At 42.6% G+C, this 22,440-nt stretch overlaps 1 protein-coding gene across 2 annotated transcripts in view; it reads left to right on the top strand.

The window, feature by feature from the left end:
* Positions 1 to 22,440, top strand: part of LOC108697312 (GDNF family receptor alpha-1) — a 71,430-nt gene that overhangs the window by 8,022 nt on the left and 40,968 nt on the right. For both annotated transcript variants that reach the window (XM_041570810.1, XM_018227240.2), the window contains exon 3: positions 2,026 to 2,109. In XM_041570810.1, the coding sequence (XP_041426744.1) occupies positions 2,026 to 2,109 (84 nt within the window). The remainder of the gene's footprint in view (positions 1 to 2,025; positions 2,110 to 22,440) is intronic.

Raw genomic sequence — 22,440 nt, 5'->3', positions numbered from 1 at the left:
TGTAATTTGGACCCTAGCAACCAGATGGCTGAAACTGCAACCTGGAGAGCTGCTGAATAAAAAGCTAAATAAGTCAGAAACCACAAATAATAAAAAATGAAAACCAATTGGAAATTGTCTCAGAATATCAGTCTCTACATCAAACTAATAGTTCATTTAAAGGGGAACAACCCCTTTAACTTCTGCTTGTTACTTTTTATAGAATGTTGCAAAAGTCGCAGTTCCCCAGCAGCAAAGACAGGTCTGTCAATCACCTGCCAAGTCTTACATTGTATCAACAGTCTGAACCACCAGTGCAGAGAATAGACAGGGACAGACAAACAAATCAATGATACTGAGCATTCTGCTCCTCTAGAATCTGCCAGAAAGAGTGTTTATTTTACAGCGAGGCCGAAAGAGAATTTAAAGGGGAAGTAATGTTACAAATGTGGCAGTTGCCTGAATTAGGACAAGCTCCCCCTTTGCTATAGATCTATATATAATATTCATTTTGAAAGAGTTGGGGAAAGGGGGTCCAGTAAAGACCAACTTCAGTTTTTATGTTGCCATCTTACCTTTGGGCAGCTTGATTAAAGGGGAAGAAAAGCCAAGAATAAAAAAAAGCGAAGCAGCAGCCAGAGGGTTTCAGATGAAACAGTGGGACAAGGAGTTTCACTTGATAGCTATTTTTGGGTATACTATCGTTTTAAATAACCTTATATGTCGAAACCCTGTTGTTGCTTATTCTACACGTGGGCAGAGAGACGTCAGTGCAGAGACAGGACCCTGCAGCAAATGTTATGACAAGGAGCATCTCTGAGATCTGTTGCAGCAACTCCCCGCAGCCTTCCCCTCATCACTTATTTATACAGCGCCAGCAAGTTATGACATGGGCTAAAGTAATGGGCTGCAATGAGGACATCCTCAAGGGGTTAATGTGTATATTAAAGTGTCATGGCTGTTGGATAAGGGGTTGTAATTGTGAGACATAGTGTATAGTCAGGAGTTGTGTATCAGGGGACTAATGTTGTAACTGTTGAATTGTGGATTGTAAAGCAATAACAACAATTGCCAAAAAGCAACAGTAATGTTTACAGCCCTGAAGATGTTGTTGACCTATAACTCCCTGCATCCTATGGCTGGTGGCTGTTGGGTAGTGTTTTTAAATCAGGTTTATTATATGCTAATCCGTAGGGCTAGACATCTGGTCTATTGAGTGCAGCAAAGATATAACTGATGAATTTATAACAGGTTATTGCAGTCAGATCTGTTAACTCTTGCATTGCCATGTAGCAAATGCTGTTACTAACCCAGTCCCTGCCCCAGTGATCTTACAATCTAAGGTCCCTATCACATTCTCATCAGTCACTGCCCCAGTGATCTTACAATCTTAGGTCTCTATCACATTCCCATCAGTCCCTGTCCCAGTGAGCTTACAATTTAAGGTCCCTATCACATTCCCATTAGTCACTGCCCCAGTGAGCTTACAATCTAAGGTCCCTATCACATTCCCATCAGTCCCTGTCCCAGTGAGCTTACAATCTAAGGTCCCTATCACATTCCAATTAGTCCCTGTCCCAGTGAGTTTACAATCTAAGGTCCCTATCACATTCCCATCAGTCCCTGCCCCAGTGATCTTACAATCTAAGGTCTCTATCACATTCCCATCAGTCCCTGTCCCAGTGAGCTTACAATCTAAGGTCCCTATCACATTCTCATCCCTTGGAATCAGTAAAACTGGACTCCCAGTCACTTTCCTGGGTCATGGTCCATTGGATTATTTCAAGGCAAAATATCTCTTATTTTGTCAGAGTAGCAGACAGGGGCTGAATGCTCTATACTGGTTAATGTGAAAGTTCTGCCATTCTGTGCTCAGTGCAGCAGTGCGGGTGGCGCTGTTCTACTGCTGTCAATGGAGGTTTTGTACAGTGGTAGTGAGTGGTACTGCATCTCCTATAGTGATCATATAGTGACTGATCTAGAATGCAGATCCCTCTCTCTGGATCACTAATCTCAATATGTTCTTTGCTTGTGTTTCTCTTACAGGCAACGAGCTGCTGGAGGAATCCCCGTATGAACCAGTTAATAACCGAATCTCCGACATCTTCAAACTGGATTCCCTTTTGTCAGGTACGAAATGCTGATCTGTGTTCATACAATGATTATATCTATTTACTAGCGTCACCCCTAAACACTTATATATCCACACCCTGAACAGGTCATTGCATTAAACTGAAACAATTGCTGCAGACTGTACTGACTTCTGTGCAGCCATCATGTCTACAGTCAATGAACCACAAATAATGTGGATTTTATAAAGGGGTGATATTTACATGAAAAATATTTTTTTTATAAGGTGCCTATTTTCACTTTTTGCTTTTTCAAATCGAATGTATAAAAAACAAGATTTGTAGGAAAAGGTTTGTTATAGTTCAGTGCTGATAATTCTACATAATTCTCTATATATAATGTTGGTAATTAAATCACTTTTCCCAATCAGCTCCAAGACACTGGGGGATTGACTTGTGCTGGGAGGTTAAGAGCTGTTATTAATCTACACCCCCTTACACTGCTGTGCATGATGGGTATTTTAATTCATCTGCATCTGGAAATGAGTCTGAAATTTTTTTTCAGTACCTTTTTACATTTACAATAGGGGGTACATTATCCCTTATAATACATGAGTGATACTCAGAGTTCCCTGTATAACTCAGCCTGCAGCCTTGTGCCTTTATATGGTCACAGAACAACCCCTCAGTGACTTCTAATATCCTTATCATTTACAGTAGGGGGTACATTATCCCTTATAATACATGAGTGATACTCAGAGTTCCCTGTATAACTCAGCCTGCAGCCTTGTGCCTTTATATGGTCACAGAACAACCCCTCAGTGACTTCTAATATCCTTATCATTTACAGTAGGGGGTACATTATCCCTTATAATACATGAGTGATACTCAGAGTTCCCTGTATAACTCAGCCTGCAGTCTTGTGCCTTTATATGGTCACAGAACAACCCCTCAGTCACTTCTAATATCCTTATCATTTACAGTAGGGGGTACATTATCCCTTATAATACATGAGTGATACTGAGAGTTCCCTGTATAACTCAGCCTGCAGCCTTGTGTCTTTATATGGTCACAGAACAACCCCTCAGAGACTTCTAATATCCTTATCATTTACAGTAGGGGGTACATTATCCCTTATAATACATGAGTGATACTCAGAGTTCCCTGTATAACTCAGCCTGCAGCCTTGTGCCTTTATATGGTCACAGAACAACCCCTCAGTGACTTCTAATATCCTTATCATTTACAGTAGGGGGTACATTATCCCTTATAATACATGAGTGATACTCAGAGTTCCCTGTATAACTCAGCCTGCAGCCTTGTGCCTTTATATGGTCACAGAACAACCCCTCAGTGACTTCTAATATCCTTATCATTTACAGTAGGGGGTACATTATCCCTTATAATACATGAGTGATACTCAGAGTTCCCTGTATAACTCAGCCTGTAGCCTTGTGCCTTTATATGGTCATAGAACAACCCCTCAGTGACTTCTAATATCCTTATCATTTACAGTAGGGGGTACATTATCCCTTATAATACATGAGTGATACTCAGAGTTCCCTGTATAACTCAGCCTGCAGCCTTGTGCCTTTATATGAAGGTAAGAGAGACAATCTCTCCTATAAGAGTAAATCACTGATTCAGGTTCATTTTCCTGCAATGTTGCGCAGAGCCTGTAGGTGTCAGTGTTATTCCCTTGGAGTCACAGCCCTGTTGGTTATTAAATAAACAGTCTCCCTTTCTTTTCTCCGTCTGGTTCGCACTTTCCCCTCTTTCTTCACAATGAGACTCCCAGTCTGCTCAGATGTCTCTCTAGTTTGCGGTGCAGCAGTTTAGAGTAACATTTCTCTATCCCCACTGTCTCCTGAGGATACAGAGGAGTCAAGTGATTGAGAGGTGCAATAGGGGGACTGTCTCCTCGCAGTCCATTTATTCACGTTTTGGGTGTCACAGAACTGATGTCTGCGCTGCAGCAGTCGCCGTGTCTCTCCTCTGAGTAAAGAGACAGCAAAGTAGTGTCAGAGAATCCAATTCCCATGTAAATGTCCTGCCCTTTATACAAACACCAGAAAGACTGAAATAAGGGGAAATTCACCCAAACTGACCCTTTACAACATCACCTACCTGTTATATTATATCCTTGCGTTCCCCGTGTGCACCCCATGATATTTAAGGGTTCACAGCTGAGACATTCCAGTGGAAATCAAAGAAAGAGAATAATATATGGAAATATCCAGCGCTCTCCGTATGGCGGATAAATCTCCGGCAAAGAACGTTTTTCTCCCCTTTCTGAATTTGTGCCGATGTCAAGCTGCTCTAATAGGATTTCTATGGAACGCGGCGGCTTCATATTTCATGGGAATTTACATTTCTCCCAATAATAACCCAAAAAATCCCACGCAGTAACCCTGGGGGTGGGGGTGAGCACTAGATCGGGAAAAATTAAGCAATGTATGGCCCCCCTATACGACTGAACTACAATATATATTTATTATTGTACAATAAATAACATATTTCTTTCGAATTGAATAACAACTGGAGGGCCCTGGGTTAAACTTTATTGCTGAGGTTCTGAACATTTTAACATGTTAACAGCTCAACTCCTGGAAAGCAATCACCTGGTTGCTATGGGTTACTAGACCTGGACATACTATGTGCCTTCGATCGTTGTTGTGAGCAGTTGAGCACCCCCTTTTATGGATGGTCCCCCCTTTCATTGGTGTTACAGGCTGAGCTGTATTAGAGCCTATAGGTTGGTAACATTGTAGCACAGGATAAAGCAACCCCCCCTGATCTTGCACTGCCCCCCCCCAAAGACAAGTAATTAATATAATCCATCAGCCCGTGTGTCCCTGGGGAGCCAATGTCAGGGGGAATCAACAGAGAAAATATTCGGCTTTTGTATTACACACACTGCTCAGCAGCCCTTCTTGCTTAATGCAGATATTCTATATTAGAGATGCCTTTTGTGTGCTTGTAGAAGAGAATGTACAGAGAGATCCCATAAAACTATGACAGCATAGGTATTCCCTGTACTAAGCACAATTCAGCAGGAACAGTCCCTAAGTTTGCTCATAGTCTGTACAGAGAGATCCCATAAAACTATGGCAGCATAGGTATTCCCTGTACTAAGCACAATTCAGCAGGAACAGCCCCTAAGTTTGCTCATAGTCTGTACAGAGAGATCCCATAAAACTATGGCAGCATAGGTATTCCCTGTACTAAGCACAATTCAGCAGGAACAGTCCCTAAGTTTGCTCATAGTCTGTACAGAGAGATCCCATAAAACTATGGCAACATAGGTATTCCCTGTACTAAGCACAATTCAGCAGGAACCGTCCCTACATTTGCTCATAGTCTGTACAGAGAGATCCCATAAAACTATGGCAGCATAGGTATTCCCTGTACTAAGCACAATTCAGCAGGAACAGTCCCCTAAGTTTGCTCATAGTCTGTACAGAGAGATCCCATAAAACTATGGTACATAGGTATTCCCTGTACTAAGCACAATTCAGCAGGAACAGTCCCCTAAGTTTGCTCATAGTCTGTACAGAGAGATCCCATAAAACTATGGCAGCATAGGTATTCCCTGTACTAAGCACAATTCAGCAGTCCCCTAAATTCCTGTAAAAATCTCCTTCATCTAATTCCTCTACATTATATATGATATGGGATTAAGCAGAATTTGGTCCATATAGAAAAGTCTGCAGATCCCTTTTACTTACCCTTTAAAGCCTTCTGTGTCCTTAGAAGAAATCCTGTAGTATTTCCAGTAAGAGAAGCAGCGACCCCCCCCCCCCCCGGTCTGGCTAATATGATTGTCATTTAAATGAAGGCGCAGAGAGGAGGATCATGGGAAGAGCCGGCGTGGGATTTGTATTTCTTTATTGGATTCCCAGTTTTCCGGCTGTTCCTGCTGCACAATAATGATCCCGTGCCCAGAAGTGATTTCATTGTTGTTGGGTGCGAGGGACTGGTTCTGGCACGACACCCCGGCACTGGGAGCCAGGAAAGTGTTTCTTCGGGTGACAGTTATAAATTCATAGAGTTCTCACTACAACTGTCACCCGAGCTGACTTGGCAGAGGCTTCAATGGTAAAACTGAGCACTGGCAGCTGCAGATAAAATAAAGGGCCCGCTGGAGGGGCCGCTCTAATATGTTTCCATAGCTTGTAGTTTGTTTTCAGCACATGAGCCTCACCGATTCCTCATCCAGCCTCCCAGGAACACGGCAATCAGGCTTAACTCAGAGAATGGAGGCAGGGATAGATAAAAGGTGGGTTAGTTCCCCTTTATTGTGCAATCCAGACTGCATTATTCTAAATTAATTTGCAATTAGTCATCATTTTTTATTTTATTTTTTATATAATTATTAGGGATGCACCGAATCCATTTTTTTGGATTTGACTGAACCCCCGAATCCTTTGCGAAAGATTCGGCCGAATACTGAACCGTATCCGAACCCTAATTTGCATATGCAAATTAGTTTTCCTTCTTTGTTTTGTGACAAAAGTCACGTGATTTCCCTCCCCGTCCCTAATTTACATATGCAAATTAGGATTTGGTTCGGCCAGGCAGAAGGATTCGGCCGAATCCTGCTTAAAAAGGTCGAATCCTGGCCGAATCTGAACCAAATCCTGGATTCGGTGCATCCCTAATAATTATGATATTTGGAGGATTTTCTAGCCTTGGGTTCCAGTACCTGTCTCAGCCAATCAGAGCAGTAGCCTATTCAAAACCCCAGCCAATCAGATCATTAGAACAAATGTCTTGACAAACCTTCAGCCAATTGGAGCTTCAGAATGTTTAGGGCCACTGTGAGGGAGGGAGGAAGCAGGGCAGGAGCTCAGGCAAAGCAGGGGCCCCAGATTACAGGTGCGGGTAGGGTTGTGAATCACAATCTGACCCCCCAACATCACAGCCCTGCCCCTCAATGTGATCACACTGCCCCCTGATATCTCTGCCCCATCATTTTTTATCTGGGATTTGCCCAAAGCAAAAATGGTATCCTCGGGGGTGGGGCTTCCCCAGAGGGTGGGATTTGTTCAGATAAGGGCAGTGCTGGGAAAATAATGGCATCCCAGTGAGAATATTCACAGTATTAGACCAACCTATATCCCAATAGAGACCAACTGCTCCCCAATAAATTCCCCATCTTGTCACACTCAGCAGGGTGGGATTTTGTTCCCATGGGAACCGCTGAGCCCGAGTCAGATAGAATGATTTTTCCTTGTCAGAAAAGAACGTCATAAATCTGAGGGGAAATGGAGCGGCGACTTCCGATGAGCGAGAGACGGAATTTAAATGAGATCGAAATGGGAAGAGAGCGGAGATTAAAGGCTCAGTCATTAATAAGAACGGGAAGAGAAAATCCTCTTTGTGGGGCGCAGGGGTCAGGCCTATTGTACTGCTGGTACAGGATCTGTTATCTGGAAACCCCGTAATCCAGCAAGAGTAGAATGTTATTTCCTGCACAGTTCTATTTACTCACAATTCTTCTGGTTTTACTCATTTGCTTTTTTCTCTGTAATAATTAAAATTTTTACCTTTAAAGGAGAACTTAACCCTAAAAATTAATGTGGCTAAAAATGTCCCATTTTATATAGTGAATTTATTGCACGAGGCTAAAGTTTCAGCTTCGACTAATCTCCCCCAACTGCCTTCCCGTTGGCTACAATGTAAATCACCGGTGGATCGCTTCGTTTTCCAAAGTCGCCCAAAGTTGCCTCACGAGGAAACTTAGGGCAATTTTAGAAAATAAAGGACTCCGAGTGCCATTCCGCTGGTGATTTAGATTCTAGCTGGCGGGGAGGCAGTTCGGGAAGATTAATCGCCCGAAGAAGAGGCGATTTGTCGATTGATGACTAATCTCCCCGAATCTCCACGTGTGTCTCTGCCCTTATACTGGTGAGTGGGGTGAGTGTTTATTTGTACCCTGGGTACCCCTGGAACTATAGCAGGGTGACACCCCAATGTTTCTATATATCTGTAACCTTGTTATGAGCTAAGGGGGCCCAGTCTGAAGGTCAGTTAGGGGGAGATTTGGGGTGAGTGCTTATTTGTGCCCTGGGTACCCCTGTAACTATAGCAGGGTGACTGTACCCCAATGTTTCTATATATCTGTAACCTTGTTATGAGCTAAGGGGGCCCAGTCTGAAGGCCAGTTAGGGGGAGATTTGGGGTGAGTGCTTATTTGTGCCCTGGGTACCCCTGGAACTATAGCAGGGTGACTGTACCCCAATGTTTCTATATATCTGTAACCTTGTTATGAGCTAAGGGGGCCCATTCTGAAGGTCAGTTAGGGGGAGATTTGGGGTGAGTGCTTATTTGTACCCTGGGTACCCCTGGAACTATAGCAGGGTGACACCCCAATGTTTCTATTTTTCCTGAACCCTGTTATAAGCTGCTGTACAAAACGGTTGCAATTGGTCAGCAGTCGATAACAAGTTGTTGCTATAGTTGGTTCCAAGCAGCAGATTCAGCTAAAAAAAAGCCCAAAATAAGGCAGATCAGCCACAGTCAGCCAATAAAGAAGAGCAGAGGCAGGTATATATATAACAGAAATGAATAGATAACAATGGTGCCCATCCCTCATACTAATGGCGGCAGCCACAGGCAGGACCCATGAATAAATTAGCACCTCTGGGCCTCTCCTCAATCTACGGTTATCTGGCGGCTTTACTGAATAATACACTGGTGGAACCATTCAGCGCTGAAAAATGGAGCAGGCCGGGGTTTCATCGTTTGGTTTACATAATGTTAATAATTAATTATATTCATTTAAATACAAGACTCAGTTACAGAACAGTACGAGGGTGATGTATGTGCCCAGCGCTTGCCACTTTAATGCTGTACTTATGGGCCAGTGGACTGAATATCAAGTAGCACTTCATGTTGCCAAGAGACTCCAAATGGACTGGAAATTCAGATTTTCCTATTGCTTTTCCTGCCCATGTGAGTAACATACAGGAGTCAGGTGAGTTACCTGTGGTCAGTTTATAGGAGTGAGCACCTTAAAACTGTGTGTCCTCAACTTTGAAATTAATTCGGTTACAATTTACCCAATCTATTTCCCAATATGCTGGACTTTGCAAAATGGATCACCCCAAAAGAGGAGGGGTTTCCTGTAAATAAGGTGGGGTTTCTGGCTGATACAGGTGGTTCCTGGATATAAGTGTGGCCTGAGTGGCTTAACCATTGCCGACATTGTCTCAATTGTTTGGTTTAAATTGGTTCAGCCAATAAAAGAATAAAGCAGCCACTCCCAATGTTTAGACGTGGCCCTTTTATATGGTCCAGAGCAGCGGCTCGGGGGACTCAGCCTATTAAATTTTATAAAAATTTGGGGTGAGTGCTTATTTGTGCCCTGGGTACCCCTGGAACTATAGCAGGGTGACTGTTACCCCAATGTTTCTATATATCTGTAACCTTGTTATGAGCTAAGGGGGCCCAGTCTGAAGGTCAGTTAGGGGGAGATTTGGGGTGAGTGCTTATTTGTGCCCTGGGTACCCCTGGAACTATAGCAGGGTGACACCCCCAATGTTTCTATATATCTGTAACCTTGTTATGAGCTAAGGGGGCCCAGTCTGAAGGTCAGTTAGGGGGAGATTTGGGGTGAGTGTTTATTTGTACCCTGGGTACCCCTGGAACTATAGCAGGGTGACACCCCAATGTTTCTATATATCTGTAACCTTGTTATGAGCTAAGGGGGCCCAGTCTGAAGGCCAGTTAGAGGGAGATTTGGGGTGAGTGCTTATTTGTGCCCTGGGTACCCCTGAAACTATAGCAGGGTGACACCCCAATGTTTCTATATATCTGTAACCTTGTTATGAGCTAAGGGGGCCCAGTCTGAAGGTCAGTTAGGGGGAGATTTGGGGTGAGTGATTATTTGTACCCTGGGTACCCCTGGAACTATAGCAGGGTGACACCCCAGTATTTCTATATATCTGTAACCTTGTTATGAGCTAAGGGGGCCCAGTCTGAAGGTCAGTTAGGGGGAGATTTGGGGTGAGTGCTTATTTGTGCCCTGGGTACCCCTGGAACTATAGCAGGGTGACTGTTACCCCAATGTTTCTATATATCTGTAACCTTGTTATGAGCTAAGGGGGCCCAGTCTGAAGGTCAGTTAGGGGGAGATTTGGGGTGAGTGCTTATTTGTACCCTGGGTACCCCTGGAACTATAGCAGGGTGACACCCCAATGTTTCTATATATCTGTGACCTTGTTATGAGCTAAGCGGGCCCAGTCTGAAGGTCAATTAGGGGGAGATTTGGGGTGAGTGTTTATTTGTACCCTGGGTACAAATAAAGCAGATTTGCTAATGAAGGGGAAATTGCCCTTTAAGCTGTGAGTCTCCCCTTAGATACTTGTTTATCTTATTTAGTTACAATTGTATCTCTACCCAAAGCCTCTTATTTAATTACATTTTAGAAACTTTTACTAGTTACAATTGTATCTCTACCCAAAGCCTCTTATTTAATTACATTTTAGAAACTTTTACTAGTTACAATTGTATCTCAGTGCAGGTGCTGAGTGTTCTGGGCTCTCTGCCCAAAGCCTCTTATTTAATTACGTTTCAGAAATCTTGTATCTTTTCTGGCATCAGTGCAGAAGATCAAAGAGAGACTTGGGGTTAAAATCAGTATAAACCAAACACTAAATGTTTTAATGTAGGGTCTTAGCCTGGAGCCTGGAGGGCTTAGAGAATACAAATCTATCGGCATGGAAACAATGCGGCACCTGCACTAGCCCCTCCCACAGATAAAGGAGATCTATGCGCATGTTGCGCCCCTCACGCCTCCGCAATAACTTATTATCCCCTCACTCCCTTTCTAAGAATTTGCCTGAAACGGCTGCTGGAGGCGGAAGAAGAAGACGAGTTATTTCTGCTTTTATAGTGATTGGCGCTATAGGGGGGCTCCCTCTCTTTCCTGCCCCATGAATCACCCCAAGGCCCTCGCTCGACAGAGGTCGACAGAAATAGATGCGCCCCCTGTTTCTGTTACTTCACTTTTGTGGAATTAATGATGTCAAAGCAATTTCCCAACAAAGCGTTTCCCACTGGGCTGTCAGCTCAGAACCATTGCACTTTCCTCTGCGGCTTCTCTATTGGCTCCTGCCCAAATATTATTGTACAGAATCAGCAGCACCTCATTCATTTGAATATTTCTTAATATCAGGCAAAAGCTTAAGCAAATAATAACCTAAATGTAACAGCTAGAGCCTTGTGCCTTTATATGGTCACAGAACAACCCCTCAGTGACTTCTAATATCCTTATCATTTACAGTAGGGGGTACATTATCCCTTATAATACATGAGTGATACTCAGAGTTCCCTGTATAACTCAGCCTGCAACCTTGTGCCTTTATATGGTCACAGAACAACCCCTCAGTAACTTCTAATATCCTTATCATTTACAGTAGGGGGTACATTATCCCTTATAATACATGAGTGATACTCAGAGTTCCCTGTATAACTCAGCCTGCAGCCTTGTGTCTTTATATGGTCACAGAACAACCCCTCAGTGACTTCTAATATCCTTATCATTTACAGTAGGGGGTACATTATCCCTTATAATACATGAGTGATACTCAGAGTTCCCTGTATAACTCAGCCTGCAGCCTTGTGCCTTTATATGGTCACAGAACAACCCCTCAGTGACTTCTAATATCCTTATCATTTACAGTAGGGGGTACATTATCCCTTATAATACATGAGTGATACTCAGAGTTCCCTGTATAACTCAGCCTGCAGCCTTGTGCCTTTATATGGTCACAGAACAACCCCTCAGTGACTTCTAATATCCTTATCATTTACAGTAGGGGGTACATTATCCCTTATAATACATGAGTGATACTCAGAGTTCCCTGTATAACTCAGCCTGCAGCCTTGTGCCTTTATATGGTCACAGAACAACCCCTCAGTGACTTCTAATATCCTTATCATTTACAGTAGGGGGTACATTATACCTTATAATACATGAGTGATACTCAGAGTTCCCTGTATAACTCAGCCTGCAGCCTTGTGCCTTTATATGGTCACAGAACAACCCCTCAGTGACTTCTAATATCCTTATCATTTACAGTAGGGGGTACATCAGATGTCCCATAACTGCATTATTTAAATTACTAAGTAATAAATGAAAATATTAATTTTCACAAATGTTCAGGGGGTCTTGAAATCATAAATCAGTAAATGCTGATATATCTGATAATACTGAACCATTTGGCGGATCTGGTGATCGTTAGAAGTAGGACGCACGGCGCATTCGCCTTTCCCCGGGAGATTTGTAACCTCTGATAGGGCGACGGGAATATTGCTGAGTCCTAGCTCTGATTTATTTCATTGTCAGATGACATGTGCAAATGCGATGCATGCATAGGAGCAGGGTTGCTTTTAAATCTCCCCATGATTTACACAAACACATTGCAAGAGCTGATTAATTGGTTTCGGGTTATAGTTGGCCAAAAAAAAAATTCATGATGCAAATTGCACTGTAGGTTCAGACTTTCAACTAAACTCCAAGATGGACTGTAGTATCTGCATTTCTGTCCCATGGCTGGAGGGAAGTACAGGCCCTCTGATCTTCAGCTGACAGTTACGTGTGTGGCCTTTTCATTCCTACAAGTGTTTTGTATTGTGCTTCAGTTTCCCTTTGAGTGCCGAGGGCCACAACCGCATCTCTTTATTTTTATATGTATTTGGGCTGGGGGCATAAATGGAAAGAAGTCTGCAGGGAGTTGTTGGAAGCCCTTAGGTTATCTGGCCTGGGACACACTTACTATTCATTACTAAATTGATATTTGCTGTTAGAAAAGCCTCGATTCCCACAGTCCTACAGGTAATTACATGGGCGAGAGGCTCCCGGCTCACTTAATACTTGTATTTTTATTGCATTATTATTATTATGAGGCTGCTGCCTGCGCCTGTGAGATGCACTTGTGCATGAATTGTGCTCCAGAGACCGGGCGCACTGCTTGCACTTTACTCTCCAGCTGGACTTCTATTCCCAGCATGCATGGTTATCCACTGCTGAGGACATTGTTTGATATGAGAAGATGTTCGAGAATTCAGCCAGTTCAGCAGGAACAGCCGGGGGCAGCCAGCGGCACAAACAGCAGATTCAGGAGAGAAAAGACCCCCGGGGGAATAAACGCCACTTGGTAACAGATATCATTGAAAATAATGACTTTTCTGAAATTAAATGTTAGCGTATGATGACATGGGTTTCTCTGTTTGTTTGTTGCTTTTCTTCTGCGACTCAAAAGGGACCCTCCCGGGGGAAACTATGGAAACATTTTCGTGAAAATACATAAAATCCAACAAATGTTCGTTTGGTTCCTTAAAGGGATACTGTCATGGGAAAAAATTTTTTTTCAAAACACATCAGTTAATAGTGCTGCTCCGGCGGAATTCTGCACTGAAATCCATTTCTCAAAAGAGCAAACAGATTTTTTTATATTCAATTTTGAATTCTGACATGGGGCTAGACATATTGTCAATTTCCCAGCTGCCCCTGGTCATGTGACTTGTGTCTGCACTTTAGGAGAGAAATGCTTTCTGGCAGGCTGCTGTTTCTCCTACTCAATGTAACTGAATGTGTCTCAGTGGGACCTGGATTTTTACTATTGAGTGCTGTTCTTAGATCTACCAGGCAGCTGTTATCTTGTGTTAGGGAGCTGCTATCTGGTTACCTTCCCATTGTTCTGTTGTTAGGCTGCTGGGGGAAAGGGAGGGGATGATATCACTCCAACTTGCAGTACAGCAGTAAAGAGTGATTGAAGTTTATCAGAGCACAAGTCACATGACTTGGGGCAGCTGGGAAATTGACAATATGTCTAGCCCCATGTCAGATTTCAAAATTGAATATAAAAAAATCAGTTTGCTCTTTTGAGAAATGGATTTCAGTGCAGAATTCCGCCGGAGCAGCACTATTAACTGATTCGTTTTGAAAACAATTTTTTCCCCATGACAGTATCCCTTTAATGCCCAGTGGGATAATGAGCACAATTACAGCAGAAACAATGTATGGAATCTATTCACCCTTATAATTCTCTGCACCCCCAACCCTAAATACCCACAAAGCCTTAAGGTTGCATTTTGCAGACGTGCACCCCAATATCACGTCAGTCAGTAGGTCCATCTCTTTCCAAATGTTTAGACGGACAGAGCTGAATATGTGGATCTCTTGTACTCGCAATTAACACTAATGTGTCAGATTAATTCCATATAAAGCCAAGTATTAAAGTCCCACTCTCAGCCCAGAATTTAATTGGACTCTGCGGTTGGGCCTCTGACCCGGGGAGATTTCTGTGGTGTCTCCCTATTGAGTAAAACAGATTCTAATGTAGAGATGAGAGTTCCCTGACTGTTATTTGCAGATTTAATTAGAGATCTGTTAGCCGCTCATCAATATGTAACGGTCACAGCAAGTCTTATATCTCCCCCGGGGGTTTGGGAGGTGACTGTGCACTAACACTGTATCTCATGCAGCAGCGTATGGAATCCTCTGTCCCCCCCTAATATCCCAGAAAAGAAAGACAGAGGCTGTAATTCTGCAGGGCAAGATATACAGATATTTATGTTATTCTGTTTCATTTGTATTTTATTATGTCATGAGATTCATGCATGAATTATAAGAGATAATATTCCCCTACTGTAAATGATAAGGATATTAGAAGTCACTGAGGGGTTGTTCTGTGACCATATAAAGGCACAAGGCTGCAGGCTGAGTTATACAGGGAACTCTGAGTATCACTCATGTATTATAAGGGATAATGTACCCCCTACTGTAAATGATAAGGATATTAGAAGTCATTGAGGGGTTGTTCTGTGACCATATAAAGGCACAAGGCTGCAGGCTGAGTTATACAGGGAACTCTGAGTATCACTCATGTATTATAAGGGATAATGTACCCCCTACTGTAAATGATAAGGATATTAGAAGTCACTGAGGGGTTGTTCTGTGACCATATAAAGGCACAAGGCTGCAGGCTGAGTTATACAGGGAACTCTGAGTATCACTCATGTATTATAAGGGATAATGTACCCCCTACTGTAAATGATAAGGATATTAGAAGTCACTGAGGGGTTGTTATGTGACCATATAAAGGCACAAGGCTGCAGGCTGAGTTATACAGGGAACTCTGAGTATCACTCATGTATTATAAGGGATAATGTACCCCCTACTGTAAATGATAAGGATATTAGAAGTCACTGAGGGGTTGTTCTGTGACCATATAAAGGCACAAGGCTGCAGGCTGAGTTATACAGGGAACTCTGAGTATCACTCATGTATTATAAGGGATAATGTACCCCCTACTGTAAATGATAAGGATATTAGAAGTCACTGAGGGGTTGTTCTGTGACCATATAAAGGCACAAGGCTGCAGGCTGAGTTATACAGGGAACTCTGAGTATCACTCATGTATTATAAGGGATAATGTACCCCCTACTGTAAATGATAAGGATATTAGAAGTCATTGAGGGGTTGTTCTGTGACCATATAAAGGCACAAGGCTGCAGGCTGAGTTATACAGGGAACTCTGAGTATCACTCATGTATTATAAGGGATAATGTACCCCCTACTGTAAATGATAAGGATATTAGAAGTCACTGAGGGGTTGTTCTGTGACCATATAAAGACACAAGGCTGCAGGCTGAGTTATACAGGGAACTCTGAGTATCACTCATGTATTATAAGGGATAATGTACCCCCTACTGTAAACGATAAGGATATTAGAAGTCACTGAGGGGTTGTTCTGTGACCATATAAAGGCACAAGGCTGCAGGCTGAGTTATACAGGGAACTCTGAGTATCACTCATGTATTATAAGGGATAATGTACCCCCTACTGTAAATGATAAGGATATTAGAAGTCACTGAGGGGTTGTTCTGTGACCATATAAAGGCACAAGGCTGCAGGCTGAGTTATACAGGGAACTCTGAGTATCACTCATGTATTATAAGGGATAATGTACCCCCTGCTGTAGATGATACTGAGCAATTTGCCAACCGCAAACAACCAAAAATCCTGCTGTTTTTACATTTTGTCAAATTGTTTAACTTATTTGTATAAAATCGCTAGAAGAGAGGGAACAGATCCATCACACAGTTATTACACTGACAAACATTGCAGTCCTGGGTAATGGAAATGGTGACCTACATTTCACCGATCTTTTAACTGATTCTGAACCTCTCGCTGCAGGATCCAAACGGTCTACCCCTGTCACCAGCGTCAATGGAGCCCATTCTAACAAGGGACCCCCCCCCAAGGACATTGTGGGTTAGTCCTGTTCATCGACTCCATCAGATCACATAGAATAAACTGCCCGGGGTAAATCCCTTGTATAATAAGGAGATAATTATCTGGAGTTGGCAGCAAACTGATCAATAATATAATTCCCAAACATATTGCTCAACTGTGAACTCAATCACCCGTTCTATAAATATCCGGACAGTAAATAATTAGAATATCTCATTAACTGTCGCCTCCTCCTCGCCGGACACCATGAAGACGACTGCAGAAATAACTGGTGGAAATTTAAGGCATTTCCTCTTTCCCCTCATCTGTCTTTGGAAAAGGTCCCAAAAAGTCCAGTTCTATTCAAATTTTATTCTTGAAATACAAAGAAAGAAGGTTTAATTAGTGAGTGGGTATCGTTTCTGCACCTTCCCATGTGCTGAGATATCAGTCTATTCAGTCCCAGGAGCAGATGGACACCACATGCTGAATAATGAGCTTGAATTCTTGGTCAATGGTCAATTAGTGAGTGTGTGTATAATTAAAATATTAGACTGAGTTTGCTGTTTTTAATTCCTCTTAAGCCAAGTTCGCCTTTCCAACATACGTGGGATTTGCTTCACTCCCACTTTCAACATTTCTCGGCCACATAATGACATAGTAGTTGACCTTGAAAATAGACACATCTATCAATACCATCAATACACCAGAACACTAGCGGATACATCCAGTGCCAGTTCCATATATAATATACAATAACACACTAGAGGATAAATACAGAGCCAATTCCATGTATAATACCCCAGAACACACAGCAGATAAATACAGTGCCAATTCCATGTATAATACCCCAGAACACACAGCAGATAAATACAGAGCCAATTCCATGTATAATACCCCAGAACACACAGCAGATAAATACAGGGTCAATTCCATGTATAATACCCCAGAACACACAGCAGATAAATACAGTGCCAATTCCATGTATAATACCCCAGAACACACAGCAGATAAATACAGTGCCAATTCCATGTATAATACCCCAGAACACACAGTAGGATAAATACAGTGCCAATTCCATGTATAATACCCCAGAACCCACAGCAGATAAATACAGTGCCAATTCCATGTATAATACCCAGAACACACAGCAGATAAATACAGTGCCAATTCCATGTATAATACCCAGAACACACAGCAGATAAATACAGTGTCAATTCCATGTATAATACCCCAGAACACACAGCAGATAAATACAGTGCCAATTCCATGTATAATACCCCAGAACACACAGCAGATAAATACAGGGCCAATTCCATGTATAATACCCCAGAACTCACAGCAGATAAATACAGTGCCAATTCCATGTATAATACCCCAGAACACACAGCAGATAAATACAGGGCCAATTCCATGTATAATACCCCAGAACACACAGCAGATAAATACAGGGCCAATTCCATGTATAATACCCCAGAACACACAGCAGATAAATACAGGACCAATTCCATGTATAATACCCCAGAACACACAGCAGATAAATACAGTACCAATTCCATGTATAATACCCCAGAACACACAGCAGATAAATACAGGGCCAATTCCATGTATAATACCCCAGAACACACAGCAGATAAATACAGTGCCAATTCCATGTATAATACCCCAGAACACACAGCAGATAAATACAGGGCCAATTCCATGTATAATATCCCAGAACACACAGCAGATAAATACAGGGCCAATTCCATGTATAATACCCCAGAACACACAGCAGATAAATACAGTGCCAATTCCATGTATAATACCCAGAACACACAGCAGGATAAATACAGGGCCAATTCCATGTATAATACCCCAGAATACACAGCGGGATAAATACAGGGCCAATTCCATGTTTAAACCCCAGAACACAGGGGTAGGGGATAAAAACTGGCCAATTGCCCCAATTCAATACTTTTGCATTGGGGAGGTTTTGCCCCGCCCCCAATCCTTTATTAATAGGAAGCCATGACTGATCCTAAAAAAGCTTCACATCAGCGACATTGAGGCTCAGATAAGAAGTCGCCATGTTGTGGGTGAGTTGGGCAGGAAGCAGGTGCCATTGATACAGAGCAGAGACATCAGAGGCCAGACATGATTCATTGGGCCCTTCTGTCCTCTTTCCATAAGACTCGCTCTGTGTATGGGACAAACTGCAATTGTACAGACAGACACTGGCCCTTATACAGTCTCAGCTTTCCCTTATGTTATTCCCACATCAAATGATAATGACTGGACTGAGCTCACTCACTCACTGCTCTATTCAATGGATTCATCTGATTAACCTTTAACAATGAAATATTCTGTGTAAGTTGGGGAGACATTATCTCTCTCCAAATCCCCACAGTCTTGTTGTATGATGAGTGTCAGCTCCAACCTCTTATTATTCCACTTGAAAACATATTGTGTCATACTGTACTGTCTAAGGGAATCAATATGGCACCTCCTCCTCCCATATGTATAAATACAAATATACAGAGAAGGAATGTTCTGGGCACACAATAAGCTATACCCTCATACTGTACTGTCTAAGGGAATCAATATGGCACCTCCTCCTCCCATATGTATAAATACAAATATACAGAGAAGGAATGTTCTGGGCACACAATAAGCTATACCCTCATACTGTACTGTCTAAGGGAATCAATATGGCACCTCCTCCTCCCATATGTATAAATACAAATATACAGAGAAGGAATGTTCTGGGCACACAATAAGCTATACCCTCATACTGTACTGTCTAAGGGAATCAATATGGCACCTCCTCCTCCCATATGTATAAATACAAATATACAGAGAAGGAATGTTCTGGGCACACAATAAGCTATACCCTCATACTGTACTGTCTAAGGGAATCAATATGGCACCTCCTCCTCCCATATGTATAAATACAAATATACAGAGAAGGAATGTTCTGGGCACACAATAAGCTATACCCTCATACTGTACTGTCTAAGGGAATCAATATGGCACCTCCTCCTCCCATATGTATAAATACAAATATACAGAGAAGGAATGTTCTGGGCACACAATAAGCTATACCCTCATACTGTATTGGGAATATTCTGTATAAAGTGTAATGTGTGTGATGATAACATGCAGATAATTATAGTCAGTATATATATATGTAAATAACACAGACAACATGTGAGTATTTAATGACAAAAAAATAGGAATTTACTGGTCAATGGTGGATTATTTTTCCTGTTCTGTTTATCAAAGTTTTTTTTTCTTATACGAAATCCTAATGATATTCTGTTAATATTTAATCTGCTTGAGGTCTAAAGTACAGTATATAGTAATCAGGCTTTTTATGTCCGTATTTGGCTTTGCCATTAACGTCTCTTTTATTCCTCTCTTATTTAAATATGCAAATCCCCATTGCGCTTTTTTTTTATGTAATCCGCTGTGTGACTGGCGAGGCAAAGGGCTGAATCTATAAGTCACCCACCGCTGTGCCCGACTTATGCCCAGCGTCATGGCCCACTCAGTGAGCCGCCATTTCCATCAGCCTCAATAAATAGGTTTATTTTTATCTGGAAACTGACACTCTTAGAATTTATACAATGTAGGGGGGAAAAGGAGGGGGACAATACCTGTCTTCTCGAGGGCAGCTGTCTACTTTAATTGAAATCAATGTGAAAAGAGTCTACATTTCAGTAACCAGCGCAAATCCATATCCCGAAATGACTGTGAGGATAAGTTATTCCTCTAATCAGGTTAGGGATAGTGTGTATAGTGAGCTAAGAGGGTATCCGGCTGAGTATACAGCAAGGCAAGGTGACTCCCTACAATATACTGGGGGATATAAATAATTAGGGGTATATATGACTGGGCATATATGTGTATATATATTATATATATTTATATGTTGCCTTTTTAAAATGGAACATTAAAGCCCTTTAAAACAAGACATCTATTGAATTACTCAGAGTTGATTCCATTGAAGCGTCTGTCCCACCCTCCTCTCTCCATAACACAGAGTCGTGTGAAGTGTCTGCTCCGTGGCCCCCAGCAGAGAGTAATGGGGGGGCTCGAGGAATCACTTATTGAGCGGGAATCCCATTAGGGCTGTTTGTTCCAGGCAGTGAGGAGCGGGGGCTCCATTTAGAGGAGCATTAACGCCAGGGCTAATCACGTCTCTCTCAGTGGGACATAGTTGTGCCCTCGGGTGAGTAGAAGACTAATGGCTAATGTGTGATGGACAGTTGGATGGCACACGTTGGATGGACTGACGGCCCACACAGTGACTCCAGAGATGCGAAAACATATTAAATCAATAGGGAGTTCTTTAAAAATACATCAGTAGGACTCGCCAATTGCATTTAAGTGTTTATCAAAGGCTGAGAAATTTCAAAATGAGATCTTGGCCCATTTGAACCTGTAACCTTGTTGAGCTGCCCACTGATCCCAGTCTAGGGTTAAGCACTCACAGTGTCTTTTTTACAATATCTGGTGATGTTCATATAGATATCAATATTCTGTTTTCTCCATAAACTACTTATATACACATAACTACATAATGAGGCACAAATGGCAGCAACTATAGGTAGAAATAGTTGGGGGTAGAAAGTATAATACAGTAAGATGGAAACAGTAGGGCAAGATGGAGAAGGTAGGACAAGATGGAAACAATAGAGCAAGATGGAGACATTAGTGCAGGATGGAGACAGTATGACAAGATGGAGACATTAGGGCAAGATAGACAGTAGGGCAAGAGGAAAACAGTAGAGCAAGATGGAAACAGTAGGACAAGATGGAGACAGTAGAGCAAGATGTAGACAGAAGGGCAAGATGTAGACAGTAGGACAAGATGGAGACAGTAGGGCAAGAGGAAAACAGTAGAGCAAGATGGAAACAGTAGGACAAGATGGAGACAGTAGAGCAAGATGTAGACAGAAGGGCAAGATGTAGACAGTAGGACAAGATGGAGACAGTAGGGCAAGAGGAAAACAGTAGAGCAAGATGGAAACAGTAGGACAAGATGGAGACAGTAGAGCAAGATGTAGACAGAAGGGCAAGATGTAGACAGTAGGACAAGATGGAGACAGTAGGACAAGATGGAGACAGTAAGGCAAGATGGAGACAGTAGGACAAGATGGAGACAGTAGGACAAGATGGAGACAGTAAGGCATGATGGAGACAGTAGGACAAGATGGAGACAGTAGGACAAGATGGAGACAGTAGAGCAAGATGTAGACAGAAGGGCAAGATGTAGACAGTAGGACAAGATGGAGACAGTAGGGCAAGAGGAAAACAGTAGAGCAAGATGGAAACAGTAGGACAAGATGGAGACAGTAGAGCAAGATGTAGACAGAAGGGCAAGATGTAGACAGTAGGACAAGATGTAGACAGTAGGGCAAGTTGGAGACAGTAGGAGAAGCTAGCGACAGTAGGGCAGGATGGAGACAGTAGGACAAGATGGAGACAGTAAGGCGAGATGGAGAAAGTAGGACAAGATGGAGACAGTAGGACAAGATGGAGACAGTAAGGCATGATGGAGACAGTAGGACAAGATGGAGAGAGTAGGGAAAGATGAAGACAGAAGGGCAAGATGAAGACAGTAGGGCAAGATGGAAACAGTAGAGCAAGATGGAGACAGAAGGGCAAGTTGGAGACAGTAGGAGAAGCTAGCGACAGTAGGGCAGGATGGAGACAGTAGGACAAGATGGAGACAGTAGGACAAGATGGAGACAGTAGGACAAGATGGAGACAGTATGGCAAGGTGGAGACTGTAGAGCAAAGGGCAAGATGGAGACAGTAGGGCAAGATGGAGACAGTAGAGCAAGATGGAGACAGTAGGACAAGATGGAGACAGTAGAGCAAGATGGAGACAGTAGGACAAGATGGAGACAGTAGAGCAAGATGGAGACAGTAGGACAAGATGGAGACAGTAGAGCAAGATGGAGACAGTAGGACAAGATGGAGACAGTAGGGAAAGATGAAGACAGAAGGGCAAGATGAAGACAGTAGGGCAAGATGGAAACAGTAGAGCAAGATGGAGACAGAAGGGCAAGTTGGAGACAGTAGGAGAAGCTAGCGACAGTAGGGCAGGATGGAGACAGTAGGACAAGATGGAGACAGTAGGACAAGATGGAGACAGTA

Source organism: Xenopus laevis, chromosome 7S (assembly GCF_017654675.1).
Source record: "Xenopus laevis strain J_2021 chromosome 7S, Xenopus_laevis_v10.1, whole genome shotgun sequence".
NCBI lineage: Eukaryota > Metazoa > Chordata > Amphibia > Anura > Pipidae > Xenopus > Xenopus laevis.
This window is presented reverse-complemented; position numbering and strand designations above follow the sequence as displayed.